This window comes from Pelecanus crispus, chromosome 2 (assembly GCF_030463565.1).
Source record: "Pelecanus crispus isolate bPelCri1 chromosome 2, bPelCri1.pri, whole genome shotgun sequence".
Classification (NCBI taxonomy): Eukaryota; Metazoa; Chordata; class Aves; order Pelecaniformes; family Pelecanidae; genus Pelecanus; species Pelecanus crispus.
The window spans coordinates 97,680,008-97,698,672 of NC_134644.1; the positions used below are offsets into that span (position 1 = coordinate 97,680,008).

Sequence of the window (18,665 nt, forward strand, 5' to 3'; positions counted from 1 at the left end):
TCTTTCCCTCCTGTCCTTCCCAAGTGGAATACAAAACCTTGTAACATTTGAATGGGCTGAAAATTAGGCAGAACAAGCTCACCCACCCCTATCCTTTCAAGCTTTTGTTTTAACCTAACTCATCAAAACTCTTTAACAGGTTTGTAGCAAACAGTGAGTATTTCTCAGGTTGGTAAGGAGGAGGACTCTTCGCCTCCCAATACCTTCAACTACCCCAACCAGAGCCAAAGGTAACAAAATCTCCCAAGAGAAAGGGAGGAAATGGAATTATGCCTGTCCAGACCCACAGCATGAACCGATCTCAGGAGGGTTCCCCCACCCCCAGCCTATGCCCTCCACTAGCTGTACGTGAAAAAATATTCCTCTCTCATGGCTACTGAAACAGAAACCCAAGGGAAGGGAAAATCCCTTTCAGACCTTTGGAAGGTATTTTATCTTTTTGTCCCAGACAAGTCTGTATTTATTTAGCTTTATAATCGCCAAGTTCCCTTTACATTTCAAAAGACTTTTATTTTTTAAATATTTTAAGACATTTAAAACCTTTCTAAAATTAAAAAAATGGTTTTTATTTTAAAGTGTTTTTCCTGCTCTGAGAGAGGGTGGTGGAACCACTTGCTCTTAAGACCCCTTTTAAACCCCTGATTTCAATTGCTTATAACTTCGAGAAATCATACATCTTTGCTAGGTGGCAGTCCAAATGTGACAATTTATAGCCCATGATTATTCTATTATTTTATTCCAGCCAAAATGGTTAAATGTCTTCCAAGAACAGAGTCTGGTGGAAAAGGAGAGCTGTATTCTGATACACTAAATGCTATTTAATGCTCAGTCCTCTGAAAAAAGGGGGTCCTGTGTGGTTTAACTGGTCACTAGTCTGCCTTGACTCTCTGCGCATCAGCTCTCCCTCTCTAGGATAAAGCCACCTTTTCATCTCACGTGAGTACTGTGCAGAGAAATGAATTAAAGTCTGCATGGCACATGGATACTAGCGTGAGGAGTAAGATAAAAAGAGCAAAAGGAAATTAAATAGTCCTGTCTTCAAAAGAAAATTTGAACTGAGAGTGAACGGTGGTATACCTGCTCTATTAATTGAACTCTGAAACTCAGAAAGAAAATAAATCAAAATAGAGTATGATCACTTTAAACAGAGACTTTATCCTACTGCACAAAAGGGGGGGGGAATTAAGGCTAAAGGGGGAAGCTAAGGTTACACAGACGGCCTTAATATTAATGTTACCTAACTATGAGCGCGTGACCTAGCATCCCTAATATTATTATTTTAACATAATTTTTAATGCGTAATTATTTATAAAGCTCCAGACAGTAGGTGTGCACGATGCTTTACAGGCATATAAAATTGACTGATCCTTGCCCCTAGGAGCTTGCGTGATGACACCATACAAGGGATGGGAAAGGAGGGGGTATGGGAGGACAGAGTTGCAACACTGTGAGATCATGAGATGTACTTACTGCTACATAAGCAACATTTCAGCTTCTCTGTGGTTTTCTTGTTACTCATTTAACACTATATATTAAAATTTGGTGAACAGATACATAACACAAAGAAATCAACCGTAAGGAAGGATATGAAGAAAGAGAACTATGTAGTATGGTGTTCAGTCAGCAGTTAATATTAAAACATTCACAGCCAAACATTGCATGTAGTCAATTATTTATATGGTGTTAGCCCTTGGCATCTCCAGCTGAGGTCTGGATTCTGCTGCACCAGGCACTGTACAAACACATTGTGAGATATGATAGCTGTGTTATGGTTTTTACTGTAAAAAAACTGTAGTGGCTCAAGGTGATATCAGAGGCGGAGAGACAAAGATGCTTTAACAGGTTAGGGGTAGAGCCAAGGGTAGAACTAGAGTGTTCTGACATTTGATTTGATATTCTACATGCTAATTAGTGTGTGTATTTGGATTAAGATTGCTTGAACACGAATATCAAAGCAAAACAAAACAAAACAAAAAAGAGTGCACCTGCAAGCTGCTCCCATGTACTGGAAACAAAACCATGGAGGAATGACCCCAGCTTGGAAACCCTGGAATCTGGGGTCCTTCTTTTAGAAATTTCTGTTTCTGTGCTCTGGGAACTGAATGCGACTTGAGCTTTGCTGTGGTTGTCATTTCTGTGTGTGTAAAGCCCGTGGTACATGCCATTTCTGGCCCGGACGTACTATTATGCTGCTATGTGCAGACAAACCTATTGCATGCTGAAGACTGCACCCTTAAATGCTCACAGCTTGCCTTGACTTCAGCAGCAGATGAGGTGCAGACGCTGCTGTGACATTATAATGCTATCAGGCATTTCAGCTACAGACACCACCCAGGCCACCTGGTAAACAATTCCAGAAACTCTAAGAAAAATGAATTTAAAACTAAACATACAATTAACCAAAGTAAGGAACATGGCAAAATACTCTTGATCTGTTGGAGCGTAGGCTAAGCCTCTGGACCAAACCTACATAAGAACTGTGGACTCGATTCTGCTCTTCACTGCAGTTCTTCACCGTGCATGTGCAAAATACCACTTGGACCTTCTTTATAGCCCTTCACACTTCAAATACAATTTGCTTCCACTTTAAGGGTACTTTTCACAGCCCGCCGAGTACAAAATTATTTTAGTATACAGCATTATAAATTCTTCGGAATTAGTTATTTCACTGGGTGAAAAGCCCAAGCTTTAGTCAGCTTTACAATTTAAAATGACAAGCTAAATATTTCCATTATTCTTTTAACCTTTTTTTCCCCAAGCCTCGGCCAAATTAATCACTAAATAAAATTTCTGGTTTCAGTGGAGCTCAGACTCAAGGAGGACTTCGATTCACTGCTGGTAACCACTGCTACTTTACAGTAGTGACATGTTCTCTCAATTTCTTTCTTTTCTTTTCTTTCTTTTCTTATCTTTCTTTTAGAATTGAGTCAGATCTCGGTATATGGACTAGAAGAAGATAGAAAGGAATTAATAAACTCCATGTAAAATTTTCCTTTGAGTTTTGTAGCTTATGAAAGATATTTAAAACTCTGTATAGCTTGGTATCACAATTATTCACATGAACTGCACTTTGACTTGTCTGGGAATTTAGGAGGCTGGTTTGGTCCTGAAAGTAGCCCATTCATCACAAGAACATACAATCTCAGGGCTCCCAACAGATTTTATTAGTGGGGTGGCAGCTGCTCTGACAGTGGAAGTTGAAACTGATGTTCTCCAAATTTGGCTGTACTCAAAATTGTACTCAGAATTGACTTTCATCCCACTAAACCAGGAATTTCATACAAATACGTTTAAAAAAAACTCCGTATTTTTTTCCTTCCCTCTAAACTTAGGAAGTGGCTTTTGAAAACTTAGCAAGTTGACCTCAAAAGGATTTAGACGAGCACAATTTTCAAAGCTGGTTTGTTTACAAACATAGGTTAGTAGCGGAATTGGATTTACCTTCAAATATTACTGGCACACTCAGAGCATAAAAGTTTAAAAGATATTACTATCAGCATCATGCCGTGGCAATGTAAGTGGCTGCTGACCTAAGATTAAAATACATCACAAATGTTAAGTCTCTGCTATACCCTAAAGTTGATCTGAAGCTGTCCAGAGCCTAAAAAATAAATAGAATTCATGCAAAATAACCACACTCCCCAAACAACAATAACTGTCTCCTATTTCAGTCTAAACCCACTCTTTTTAAATTATGGACATATTAGATAAATACAGAATATTTAGCATGATAAAATCACAGAAAAGATTAAGTTGAAAGCCTAGCGCAACCTCCCCCTCCAAGCAGGGCTAATTTCAAAGCCAGACCAAGCTGCCCAAGGCTTTGCCTGGCTGAGTTCTGAGAACCTCCAGGCATGGAGATTCCTCGACCTCTCTGGGCAACCTCTTCCACTGCTTAACTGCTCCCATTTTGAGGAATTTCCTCCTTATTCAATTTTTATTTCCTTTACAGCAGCCGGTGACGGCTGCCTCTTGTCCTTTCACTGAGGAGTGAGACATCCCTGAGAAGCCTCATAGTCCTCCCTCTGTTTAGGGAAAGACTGCAATTGGGTCCCTCCTTACCCACATTGCTTTTGCAAGGCGAACAACCTTGTTGCCTCCTTTCCCCCTCATGCCTCGTGTGCTCCAGTGCCTCAGCCCTCTTGGTGGCTCTCCTCTCGACCCTCTCCAGTTTGCCAATCTCTCTCTTGAATTGGGGGCCCAAGACTGGGCATGGTACTACAGCACGGCCTCACAGCGGCCGAGCAGGGGGAGCAATCACCTCCTTGATTGCAATGGGCAGCACATCACACTATCCTTCCAGCTTTCACTCCTTTGGCTCAGCAAGACCCCTGAGCAGCAGTCCTGCTGGCCAGCTTATGAAATGTCCCATTATCTCTTCTACGTGCACTCTTTCCAACTATTAAAAATTTTGTGTGTTTGTGTGGCAAAGGTAAATCTCAATGCAATGCACAGAATATAGTATCTTTGGCTGAAGTGAAAGACTGAGAGAATACTGACTTGCAAGAGGGGGTGTGTCATTTAATGACCTGTGGTCATTCTTCTATTTGACTAAAAGACCAGAAAAAGTCCAAACTATTTTTTGCTGATTAGGATTGTTCTTACAGGGCTTTGCTTTGATGTCTTTGCTCAACATTATGTAACTTCTTCCCTGCCCCACCCCCGCCAACGTGCATGTGTGTTTTCCTAACCAGTTTAGATCCTGCATTTTGAGGAAAGTTGGGATTGCTTAGTTATCATACAAGGCCCAATCTAAGTCTACTTAAATTAAGGGGTTGCTTTATTGGATCAGGTCTGGAATGTTAATTGCAGTTACTATACTAGCCTATCTAATCCTCCAAATAAAGACTGCATCAGGACCTAAGAAACTGTAAAAGGACAAATCATGAGAAAAATGTATTGTTGAGCAAGTATCTAAATGAGGCTTGATCTTGTCCCCATTGATCTTGATGGATAAAGAAAACCCTTGAGATCATTCCAATAGGTTAAATACTGACTTTGGCTTAATTTATCCCTAATTTATCGCCCACTGCATGATCCAAGATAAGTTTTCCCTCAGAAATGTGTGCAAGGAAATAACTAGGTCATGATACATACTCTTATGAAGGGGCTACAGATTAGCAGCTGAATGGAGAGAGACCAGAAAGCACAGACTTTGTGTCAACTGAGAATTCAGAGGAATTTCTGGCCCCTGTCCCATGACTGCAGCATCACACAGAGCGGATCCCTGTCAGTATTACCAGGCCACCCTCCTTGCTGGAGGCACAGCTTTCTATTTGGCTAGTTTATATTTGCAAAGTCCTATAAATTTTGGGTTCCCTTTGCAGCCCTGCCACCAACTATGTGAGTTTTGGCAAACAAACAGTGTCAGAGTCACTTGTGCCCGAAGGCAGTTTCCAGTTAAATTCCACATTCTCGTATTTTCTTGCAAAAACTGCAGGAAAATGTTTATGCAAAAAAAAAAAAAAGAAAAAGAAAAAGAAAGTATGCTGAAACCGCAGCCCGGCCCCCCCCCCTCCCCCCCCAAGATACAACGCCAGTGGAGGTTAGCATTAGGTGAACATATATATGCATGTACACACCTACAAACCAATCCCCAAATTTCACTGAATACAATCCTTTTCCACCTGGCTTTCGTTGGCTTGGATTTTTCCATTTTATGAATTTTCCATTTCATGACCTGCATGTCATTCTTCTAGGTCAATACACAGTAACATTTTAAGCACTTCATATGCTATCAGAACTACAAAATAAACCAAACTGTAACAAAATTATTTCAGACTTCTTGGAGAAATCAACTCTGGAGGGCAGCGGTCTTTTGCAAGAAATGTAACTACAAGTTCAAACAGAAAAGTGACCTTTGCCTGTTGCTACAAGTTTGTCACTGGAAGGGATTTGGCAGTGAGCTTTTCACTGGGAGGAGTCACTTGGCATTGGTACTGGTTTATGAAAGAGCAGAAGAAAGTAGAAGTTGGTTTTCTTAAATGACTCCCTACAAGAAGGACACGCAAGATATTTTCCAAGAGCTGGCTGCAAATAATTTTTACCTCTGTGGAGCACTGGCAGATCCCACGCTATCGCAGCAGGCATTCCTTACAGGGCACATCTCTGTGCCATACATTGCATCCGCCTCAGCTGAGTCCATGTAGCCATTGACTAGCTTGATGTCTCTCAACTTCATACTGTCATTTTGTGAATCCAAAGATACAATGTCAGATGGGGAGCTCACAACACCCGAGTCTTCCATGGTGTCCTCAGATGCAAAACAGCTGCTTTCTGATGCCGTTTCTTCCACTTCTGATAGCTCCAGAGCCATGTCATCCACTACATAAACATTATCATGTGTAGGCAGCAGGCTCTCTAAATGAAATATAGCAAGGAAAGTTAGCTGAAAGTCATCAGTACGTAAATCAAACACAGAGTGTTATTCCTTTGTAATTTAAAAGAAACACATGAAATACATTAGAAATAGTAGGATGGAGCTCAATATTTCTATATAGGATAAAGATGATTTGAAAACTAAAAAATTTTGTCCTTCTTTGCTTTTAGAAAGGTGGTTTGCTATGCCTGTCCTGCAGAGTTTGGGTTTTATAAATTTCATAGCAAATCAGTTTCCTTCTATGCAGAAACAACTTTCCAGGGGCAGTTTATTGGGGAATTAGACCACAGTTTAAATGATGTGGTGCAAGAAATCACTCCTGTTATTGCTTCTGACAACATAATCTCATTATTCCTCTTCCATGCTGCCAAACAGATCATGACATTTCCAATAAGAAGTCTATACACAGGTGAAAATGGGCAGCGTTTCCCAATCAGGACACTGAATTGGTAAACTAGATCTACTGCTGGACCACTGGGTGTCACTTTATTTTACCACCCTTCAATTTCCTATGTGTTAAGTGGAAGAATAACAATTGTCTCTTTTTCAAAGCACACAAAACCTACTAATAAGTGTACAGAAAAGTAGACACTACTATGCTTAAAGCAGAATCTTTTCCAATGTTTATTCATTTATAAAGGAGATCAAGGGATATGCCCTTTGCATATTTAACTCTATTAAATAAATTGGCAAATTTTGAGAGAAGATTAGACACAGTACAATTTTTTGTACGCTGTTTTAGTTTGGTTCCTATGAGCTACTTGGGTTTTCATTTGTTTTGGTTTTTTTTTTGGTGAAAAATACAATTTTGTATTTCCCTTAAGAAATGTACAACTCTAGACTTCATCTTGCAATTATGCCATTAAAGGGGAACTCCCAACAAGGTCAATAATTTCAATGACTGAAATTATTGAGTGACTAAAGACAGAATCAAGCCCAAACACACTCCTTCTGATCAAAAGGAATCAATAAAGACTAATCTAAATGTTAATTTAGAATTATAAGTGTGCTCCATTCTCTTCTTCAACCTCAGTAACCAAAAGGAAGATTAAACAGTAGTTTATGGTCTGATCCTGCAGACACTTGTGGTAGATGTTAATTATATGAGAAGTCTCAGGTCTACAAGCGTGACTAAGATTAAACATACACTTAACTGTCTTCTAGGGTCAGAACCTACAACTTTTTGAAGCATACATGAAGCTACAGGTCAATAAAAATGATCAATGGAGAGAAATGCTTCTGTATTATGCTGTATACACAAAAGTATTTTAAGTGAGAGAACCGAAAATAACTTTGTTAAAAAATGTCATAGAAATAATTTTATAAGGGTATAGCTTAACAGTGAAGCTTTGAGTAAAACTAAAATAAAAATCAAACCAACATTCTCCTTGACTGAGGTTACAAGATGCCATTAAGTACTGAAATTGATTTCTGACAGCAGAAGCAATAAAATTTAGAGTGTTACAAATCATAATTAAAGTTGTAAGTGCTGTCAAGCATCGATATTAATGATGGAAGATGATCCAAAGACTCTATTGCGACTTTGGAAGTAATGTTACTTGATTTCTTTGACCTTATTTTCTGTAACATTAGCTCTAGGTTCCAGATTTAATCCAAGAGACCGTTCCATCTAAAAATGGCAATTACAGGAACTAAGTATCTGTCACTGAATGGATTAGAGTATTCTCATGACAGAACTACAGTTAGGAAAACACTGACATGAAGGAGAAATATGAATGATTTGACATTAAACTCCAAATAATAAAACCCCACAAAAATAGACAGTAAATGAACAGGTATGAATGAGTATATGGCCTGCTTGGCTTTCAAACAAAAATCCCAGTAACAGCCCACCACCAAAGCACTAGTAGAAACTACAATATGTTAAAAACAGAACAAAGTAGGATAGCAAAGAAGTAAATTTAAAGAGTGGAAGTTGAAGAATGGAAGCACACGAGAAGATTTTGAAGTAATGCACAATGCAGTATACCTCGATGCAAAGAGACCTATATATAACACAGGCCACATCTACTGTCACCAGGATGCCACAAGTGACCTCCACCCTGTAGCTGGCGCAGCAATTTATAACAAAGTACCCACTTCCAGCTCCTGACAGGAGGATAGCAGGCTTTTCCTCCCTAGCTGTCTCCCTCATTTCCTCATCCTCTTCTCGCCTGCCTGCAACTATTTCCTGCATCTTTCTGCTCAGGGATTTAGACCCTTTTGGTCACACAGCCCTACTTGCCTGCTGTAGTAACAACACTCGAGTCTCTCCCTGATGTGATTCAGCAAGCTGCTCTACGGCAGGATCTCCATCTCCCAGCCCATTCTTCCCACATATTGACAACAAAATGAAACCCAATCTCTTATTGTCAGGGTCCACATGTGAATCGATCCCTATCTGTTACATCTGGATCTCGGCAGCTGAATCATCCAGTCCAGTGTAAAAACCTCCTCATTCAACAGCAGTTTTATCCTGAAGCACGGAACTACAGAAAGACATCTTCCTATTCAATGATTAAATTCCCTGTGCTCAAGCAAAACCAAAATGTCCCCCTTTCTTCAAGCCTATCAGTTTGTCAAAGCGCTTCCCTAATCTTTTATCTTCACCAAGAAGATCCATTAATTCTTAGCACAGTTAACACATGGCACTGAACAGAGTTGCTGGCTGAGGCAAACCATTTTGATTGCCACTACTACTCATCTGAACACGAAAGCACACACATAAAACACAACTGCTACGGTTCTGTGTCATGTTAACAAGCTTGTTTCAGCTAAGAGCAGCACTAAACCACGCCTATTTTAAAGTTGAGCCATCCTTGGATGGATTAAGTAAGAATCTATTCTTCCTTCTACATGCTTGATTAAGTCTCCGCTGGTGCAAACTGAAGATGGATGGGCATTACTGCACAATGATACATGACATGAAAAAAGCCTACCTCAACTTTACTGAGTGGTCTGGACTCCAGGAGTCAGAAAATACCTTTTAAAACTTTCTAATTCTACACAGAGAACTGGGTAACATGCAGTCGTAGATGTGATTCTGCGTTGTGATTTTTGCGTATTTTTTCTCAGAGGGAGCACACGTGCAGAAAACCACCACACGCTAAGCACAGTGTGATCACAATGATGGCAGCTGAGGTTATTTGTTGGTCGAATAAAGAAAAATCTCAACATTTGTTTGTCTCTTCTCTGTCATGACACTAAGAAGATTTCAGTATGGGCTCTGATCTTCAAGACCTCATGTAGACACATCCAGGTTAAGACAGAATATTCAGCAAGTACTTTAGGATTGGACACACAAATAACAATTGCCACAGATAATACATTACTGAAACACTGCTGTACCTCAGAAGACTGTGTTTCCAAATACATAACAATGCCAAGATCTTTTTTTCAGTTACATGTGACCCCATTCACTGGCTTCAGGGGGGGTGTGACATTGAAGGGGATGAAGAACTTGGCCCACGGTCTCCAACTCATACTGAAATCTCCATGGGACATGTCACCCACAAGTGAAATTGGAGTGTCCCTCAATGCCCTGCACTGCTGCCTACCTACTCCTGCTCCAAGTTGCAGACTGTGCAAAGCCCAAGTGAGTGCCATTACCAGGGGTCTCCCTTGCTTAGCAGCAACAGCAGTGCTGTTGCTGCACAATTAGGTCAACCACAAGTTACAAAGGCGTTCTTGCAGGGGGGACTGGGACGTCTGTTTGCAAGAACGTTGCCCATGATCACCAAGAGAGAAAGAAGAGAGTAACTCATCAGTAAAGAATGTGAGCTTCTTGTTTAACACAAAAGATATCTCGTCGCTTTAATCTCAATAGGCTGTTAAGTAATTAGGAAAACACTGAACTCCAAGTTTAGAGGAGTCATATCTGCACTCGTGCATTTTTGATATCGCATATATGTACACATTACTCATACAGAATGCCAATGATGGGGAGACAGATAAATCTCACCTGGTTTAAATGCTAATCAGCACTTTCAGAAATGAAGATTTAATTCAACAGGTGAAAACTACCATGGGTAAAATACTCACTTTGACTACTACTAAGAGAATAACCACCACCGACTTTGAATGAGATTAGAATCAGACCTAAGTGTTCAAGAGACGCATATCCCACCCAGACTTACAAAATCAGTCACTAAAGCCCAAGCCATCACTCCCTCTGAGTCCAATGGGCACAGGGCGTAAGTCTTGTCCGACTCTAACTGTTCGCTAAGTGCTGTGACCTTCTGGTTTTACAGCACTGCTGGTGGTTTACTGTCACATTCAATAATGACAGAAACAGTATATCCAAAAGCATTTTTAAAGAGGAAACAGTTAATTTAACCCCTACATGGTGAATAATCTGAACTTCGTAATGGTTTTAGAGATGCAGAGTTCCTCTAATTCCTCTGGGTTCTTGCTAAGAGGTTGGTAATTATTTTCCAATTTCTTTCATCACTTGTTCCACTGCCAAAAAACTTTCTTTTCATGGACTAAAATTGCTTTGCTGTAGTTCAAATGGTCTACTACAATGAAGCTGTAAAAAATATTACAAACTTCATGATGTTAAAGAATATTAATTCTTATAATGATCCCCAAATTACAACATAATTATTTCACTGACAGTAAAACTTCTAGCAAGAGAAAGAAACACTACTCCAATTATTTGTACTGGCAGTAAAAAGTTAGACCATGACAAAAGACCAGTATAAAAAAGTGTACATTTTTTCATACACTTGGAAGAAGGCTAGTGGAAGAAATGGGAAAAGAAAACATTTATTATGGCAGTGATTAACAGCGATTATGAAAATGGACAAGACAGGATTAGCTTAAGAGTTTTCACACAGGTACAATGTGTTCTGGTTACATTTTACTCATTCTACTCATCGATCAAGAACTTGTATGTAGAGATAGGTGTTAAAAACCATTCAGTGAGCAGTTAAAGCACAAGACAGAATGGGCGGACTTCTCTCTATTGCAATTAGGACTGTTTTAATCCAATATGCTTCATAGCCTATTTCAGCCTACATGCATACTTTCATTTTTTTTAAATTAGAAGAAACCCAGGGAAAATAAATGATCACTGTTATACATTAACAATAGCATGGGGGAAGTGGGGGAACGGATCGAACTCTGAGGCACTCCTTCTCTCCCAGTTCCTTTAACTGCCCTGAAGAAACTGAAGGTGAGGCCAGGAAATGCTGAGGTGAGGAACCATGCTCTGCAGCTCCAGCCCTCCTGCAAAATGAAGATGTAGAGCAGCTTAATGTTGGCTCAGCTCGTTTAGGTCATAGAATCACAGAGTAAGTCAATCTGGAAAGAACTGCTGGAGGTCACCTAGTTCAACGTCCCCCTCAAAGCAAGGCTAACTTCCAGCTTAGACAGTCACTCAGGATCTTGAGCAGCTGACTTTTGCAAATCTCCAAGATTGGAGACTTCACAGCCTCCCTGGGAAATGAGGAATCATTCCCTGGGCAATGTTTGATGCGTCTCCCCATAAAGAACATTTTTTTATGCCAAACTGAAATCTTTCTAGCTGCAACTTGTCACTGTTGTAGTCTTAGCCTTTTGCAGTGAATCTCAGAGAAGAGTCTGCCTCACTCTTCCTTTTCCTTCAGATGCAAGACAGCATTCAAATTCTCTTTACCCTTCCCTTCTGCAGGCTGAACAAGCCCTGTTGCCTCAGCACTTTCATGTACATCTTCGATGCCTTCCGCCAGACTCTGCTGCCTCTGCTCTGGTTTGTCACCATCTTGTTCCACAGAACTCAAACTGAACCCACTTTCGGACAATGGACACAGATGTGGCTTCGTGACAGACAAATAAAGGGGAGTAATCATTTCCCTTGATCTGCTGCTTATGCTCTTGCTAGTGCAACCCAGTCTGTGGTTAGTGCTTCATCACTGTAAGGGCACGTTGCTGACTCACGCAGTCCTGCATGTGACTCCCAGTTCTCACATAATGAGGTATTTTCAGTCTCCTTCCTAGTCTTATGCCCCACGCTCATGTTTTCCAAGAGGTTCTTTAATTGCAGTCATTCTACTGCACAAAACCTGCAAACAGAAGTAAATCCATTCCTTTACACGCTAGCCAATAACAAAAATTAAGACTCACAAAGGACGTCTCACCAGACATATCATTAGAAAGGTACATAGGGAGTATTATTAGATGCACCCTGTGAATCTTCAGCATTTCCACAGTCGATCCCAAGCTAATCACAGTTAACTCAGCTACCTAGACCTACTCTCCTATGGTTGAAAAATAAATGTCATGTGGGCTGATTTAACCCGTCTTACCAATTTGAGGTAGTTAAGCACTTCCCTTGAGGTTAAACCTGTCTGCTGTTGATATCGGAACACAAAGGTATTGCAACTTTTACAAAAGCTTTTTTGGCAATGGTGTTTCCTACAGCAAAGGCAATACAAGGTACGATCAAGCCAGGGAGCGGGAACTGAAGAGTACCCCAGTCCCTCCATTGTTTTTTCCATGTACAAGCAACTGTGAAGGTCTGTGCACTAATGTTTGATTTTCCTTTCAAACCTATGCTGAAAATTATTATAAATCTATCTCAAAACAGCACTAGGTAAGACTGCCTTCTGGCTCTTCAAAGACTCAGAGGAAACTACAACTTCAAGCAAATGTCTTGCTACCCTCTCCCATTTCAGACCTTTATTTTTACCACCTGCCAAACAAGCAAACAAAGAAAAATTTCTGAACTAATGCAATACAGATTTTCAGATGGGGGAAAATTAACATATTGGACTTTGTTATCCCCATTTCTTTCCCACAATCCTTTCTTCAATGACTGAAAAAGCCTCTCTGACCTGTGCAAAGCCCATTTGACCTCAAATGCTGCTGCTATTGCTAACTGCTTTCCATCCTCCCCTTTTTGGCACTCTTTCGAACCTACTAGTTCCTTGCTTTTATAAAAGCCTTGTTTCGAGGCTCTCACAAGTCCATACCATAGCCAGTAACCAGCCTTCCTTATTCAAATGGATCAGATGTCGCAAAAGCAACATGAAGAGCAAAATGCTCTTTGACAGAAGAAGGATCGTGTGTTAAAGTAGGTCTTTCCTTGATTACCTGGAGAACATTGCCACTTGGCTTGGAGAAGGATAGATTTTAAAAAATGAGTCAGTAGTGTGAGTTGTTAATTTCCTTTTATACACAATAAAGTATGATGGGGAGACTTCCACAACAGTTCCTGGTGTTCACTATCTGAAGATAATGGCAAGCTAGAATGACTCACAAGGTGCTTTCCTGGCTGTAGTTGGTCCTTTACTTAGGTGTGAGGAGAGGGGCAGTGTGCCTAATCCATGCAGTTCAACAAGACTACAAACAAGCAGACAATGTAGGTTAGAGGAGCAGGGTAACATGGAAATATATTTAAGGGTATATAATAGATAGCTTCAGACTTGCACTTCAAAAATCACCATGTATAACACTAGTAACATGCCATGATTGACCATGGAGCTCTTTGGAGGCCTTTGGGGGAAAGGAAAATCTAGATCTAAAACCAGAGACTGCCCAATATAATAAGCCTGGTGAAGAAATAAACCACTCTCCACATTTCACTGGGAATTATTAGTCTTAAGTGATAGATTTCGGCAATCTGCATCCTTTACAGAGGTGGTCGGCTTCCATTCAAGCACACTGCAGAATCTAAACAAATGGACTGTGAAGGTGATTTTCATGAGCCATCTTAGAGAACACACTCTATAAAATTGCCTGAAAATCATATGCGGTGTTATGATTAAAACCAGAAATGATTAGTGCACCTATGCAATAAAACAATGTTTTAAGGCCATTTGCTCAACTTTCCTTTTTAAACTTCACCATCTTTCCCCCTCGTGCACTCTGTTTTATCAATTCATTCTCTTCCTTAGTTTGTCTGTTAACAATTCCATAGAATCTCTACTACAGTTTCATATTTCTAGCATAATCCAGAGGAGAAAAACATAAAGCACTTTTGCATTGTAATTATACTTTCCTTCCCCAGAGACTAGCTGCCAGCAAACTCAGCAAAGAGACAAAAAAACCCAACCCTAAACCAAACACACATCCACATACATACACACACTCTTATGGGATTTAAGAGCTCTTTCCATAGTACAGAGACACCATTCCACTCACAGCTATGTATTTATTTCTGATTAAAAGTAATTTAAAAGTTAGGAAGTGTGGAAGAGAATCAGGTCAATCTGTAATAAGCTATCTGTTACTGAAGCCATTATGTATCACACACATAAACAATTTTGAACAGTTGTTTTCTGTTTATGGGGACAAAGTATAGTTGCCTTGAGCATATAAGCACTTGTATTGAGAACTGCTGCACAGATGACAAAAAATACTTTTAGTACCTTCCTAATAATGCAGACTTACTAGGCAGTAATGGCAACAAATACTGATTTTGTTTAATACCAAAAGCTAAGAGTGAACTCCAGGCTGGAGTGCTAGTTAACAAAATGGGATTTCATCACTCCTGTAGATTCTTTTCTTATCCATCCTCACAGCACCTCAGTCCATTCAGATCTGTGATGTCACCCTTCAGTTCCCCCATCAGTGCATCCATCATTTTCCCTTACATCACCTTCTATCTTTGTATAGGATAGTATCTATAGTATCATCTGAAGTCAGACAGAGCCCTGAGAAAATTAAATGTTTCATGCACAAACCACCTGTCTAACTTACAATTAGGACAGCACAAAATAACTCCATTTAATTGGCCAAAACATGCTTCAGCCAAACCACCAATAACGTAAATACCTTCACAGAAGATTTTCAGCGGCTAGCTCCAAATATAGATATGAAAACATTTTCATACACCTCTGTGCTATAAAGACACAAAGCTCTACTCTGACCTCTTTTGATGTGCATTAACTGACTCCTCTTGGACCAATGGAATACCTGCTTCCCTCTCCACAGTTCAAACAACAACAGGCTTTTCAATATACTTTGGCTGGTGGTTTACCTTGGCGATTATATTTCTAGAAATATTTTAACCTAGAAAAGCATGCTTCTTTTCTGAGTTTAGTTAGCTCTTAAGATGTCCAATGATGTCAATACAAGTATCTACCTGGAGAGACACTGCTTGGAGTACCTGGACACTTCTCATCAGTAAGACATTTTGCCTTCTGAAACTGCCCAGTTGTCCTGGTTTCAGCTGGGATAGAGATAATTTTCTTCCTAGCAGCAGGCATAGTGCTGTGTTTTGGATTTAGTATGAGAAGAATGGTGATAACACGCTGATGTTTTAGTTGTTGGTAAGTACTGCTTATGCAGAGAACAATTAACTGAGGACCAGAGTACACTAAGTATCTCCCTGAAGATCTTCTGTGATGCCCTCCACAGGGGTATTGTACCATTTTCAAAGGACGTTTCCTAGGCACTCTGAAAACCAGACTCCGGTGCTGGGGTGAGCGTAAACCCAGGGCAGTGAGGCCAGGACAGTGCATGCCAAGCACACTGCCAGGCACCCTGGGGCTATGCTCACAGCCAGAGCCACAGACACGCTGCAGAAGCCCATAAAGGCAATTGGTTGTATGAAAGGATGGCAAGAGAGAGACTTCTTTTCCAGTAACACAGACATAGCCAAGATATCACTGCATAGGGCAAGAATCAAATGCAGGGTATCATGAACTCCACTTCAGGCTCTAGCCATGAGGTTATCTTTTTCAGCAGTGCACACTGAAGCTCTCCGTGGGAGCCTAGTAAGGAGAGGAATATTGGACAGGTGGGGAACAAAGTGCTCACAGAAGAGCTCTGCTGTCATGCCACCACTCCTCTTTGACAGCAGATGGACTAGATCAGATTATTTCAGATATAAGCAGAGATGGGAATACTTAAGTCAGAGCTGAATTTGGCCTGCTCTTTCATAGTCCTCTTGTGAAGTCAATTACCTCATCAATCGCGCTTTGCCCTGGGGCTCTCCTTCCCTATTAACTTGAAATACCTGGAGGAAGAAATGCAAACGTGCAAGTGTGGTTAACTGGATGTTATGCACTGTACTGATTTGTGGATAGTAAAATGTTAATGGCAGTGTCACCTCTGGTGCTACGGTGAACAGTAGCCTGATGCAAGAAATGGGTCATCATCTGAACACCCACTTCGAATAAATTTTCCCCTTTCATATTTTGTGCTGTTAGTATCAGATCCTGCTTCCACTTCAGCAGTTGGGTTTTGCCACTGACTTCAATGGGAGTAGGATCAGACCGCTCACTGATTAAAGTGCAAAGCTGCAGATATCTCCTGCATGGGATGAATCCCCACAGGGAAAATTTGTCTGCATTTTTATTCATGTGAAGCATTTGAAGGCTTTCATTTACACAGTTCATTCAATAATAACGTGCATGCTGTATAATGGGGTACCTGATTAAGCATGCTTAAGTGCTTTGCTGGAGCAGGGCCATTTCTAGAATTTGAAGGTTCACTATGATCATACCCTCAAAACAGACAAGCTAGTTTGGGGAATTTTTCACCCGACTTAATGGGCTTAATTAGGATCAGCATAAAAGGTCATTTTTCCTACGGGAAATTTGGAAATGTCTGAGTTTCTTTCTTTTTAGCCTCAGTTCCTATGGAACTTCGGTTGAGAAAATCACACTGTTGTAGGTTTATAAGTCTGTCTGTGAAACCCTCCAGTAACTTTTAAACCAGCTGCCAACTTCTGAATTAGTCAGGAAGGATAACACTCTAAAGTTCAGCTCCAAATGTTTCATAAAGAGATAGAGGACAGAGCAAGGAGACTTTCTTCATATATGTACTGACATAAAAGCTCATTCTTTATTATCTACCAGGGATACCTGAGGGAAGGATGCTATGAACAACAGCAAAGCTTCCACCCAGAGTGTGCTGGGTTTTAGATACCAGAGAACTGAGTCATTAATGCAGAAGTCCAAAAGAAATGTTTAAGGAAGTACTTGATGGGGTCTGAGGGAGGAGAAGAAGAAAACGAAGACGGGGAAAAAAAAAAAAAAGGAAAAATTCCCAAATCCTAACACCCATTTTGGTTTTGAAAAGGAAGAAGGTGAAGGGTCTGGGATTTTCTCCTCCATGTATTTTTTTCCCCTTTTTATCCATTATTATCTCTTTATTATCCCCTTTCTTTCCCCTTCTTATCACTAACTAAAGAAAAAAAAAAAAGCACCTCTTCTTTTAAACCAAAGAACCTTTTTTTTGTTTTTCTTTTTCTTTCATAAAAACACCATACAAGGATTGTATGGAAAATTTTTTAGCAGGTGTGAGTGGCCACTATTCCACTTTGTACAGTACAGTTTGTACAGTAATGCTCAAACATTATCTGCATTCTCTTGATTGCTCATAATTTCAGCATGAGATTATAAAACCCTCCTCTCACCTTAAAGTGGCCCCTATCAGACCAGCACAGACTCAAACTGGCGGGTTGTTACTACTCTTCACATTACAGCATGGAAGTTTAAAGACTTCTGTCTCCATTGCTTTCAGTCTGCTAATTTTCTCAGAGGCACTAATTTAACTCTGTAGAAAAACCGCAAGGAGTTTCCCTGTGCAAGGATTTTTTTGTGTAAAAAATTGCAATCGATACATTGCCAAAGCCCTGTATTCTGAAGAGTGGCATGTTATTTAATGTACCCTGAAAGTGAAGAAAAGCCTTTTTACTACAATCTGCGTCCTTTGTAAGAGCAGACTGAAGACAAATGATTTTATTTGAGGAACATCTGAATCCCATTGATTAGCTTGATGAATACAGAACAGGAAAGCTGCCAGGTACACAGGAAGCTGGGCATGTCCACAAGGGAGTGGAGCAAACAAGCAAATTACAGTATATGCATGTTTCCCCCTCGCCCCCCCCAAAATGTTTTCACTTGGAAAACTTGGACACTCAATCCTCTAACTTTCTTTAACTGACCGGCCAGTTCATCAGCATACTGTTCTCATTTTCTGAAGGCAAGCAGAGAAGGGTTTTAAAAGTAAAAAAATGTATTTTTAAATTATAAATAATCAATAAAATGTTCACATATGTTGCATTTAATTGAAATAAGATTTCTTTTGAGAAAAAAAAGTCTTTCCCGTTTTTGGGGAGAAAGCAGGGTAAGTTTTACCTGGTAAAAAAGAATCCTGTCACTCCTGAGCATTGATTTAACATGTCTGAGAGACTGGTAGTACCCAAAAAACCTTAGCAGTCCACTATGAGGCTTTCTGTATAGCAAGTCAAGTATGAGTCTGTTTAGCTTCCAAAATGTTCCATCTCTTATGAGTAAAAGTCACGTAAAGGAAGTTTTTATCTTGAACTTAAAGCTGGTAGATTAGTTTTTCT

General features: G+C 40.1%; 1 protein-coding gene across 1 annotated transcript in view; it reads right to left on the reverse strand.

Moving 5' to 3' along the window:
• The window catches only part of COBL (cordon-bleu WH2 repeat protein), a 117,206-nt gene that overhangs the window by 13,073 nt on the left and 85,468 nt on the right, over positions 1–18,665 (reverse strand). The window contains exon 11 of the mRNA XM_075705035.1: positions 6,048–6,360. Within this exon, the coding sequence (XP_075561150.1) occupies positions 6,048–6,360 (313 nt within the window). The remainder of the gene's footprint in view (positions 1–6,047; positions 6,361–18,665) is intronic.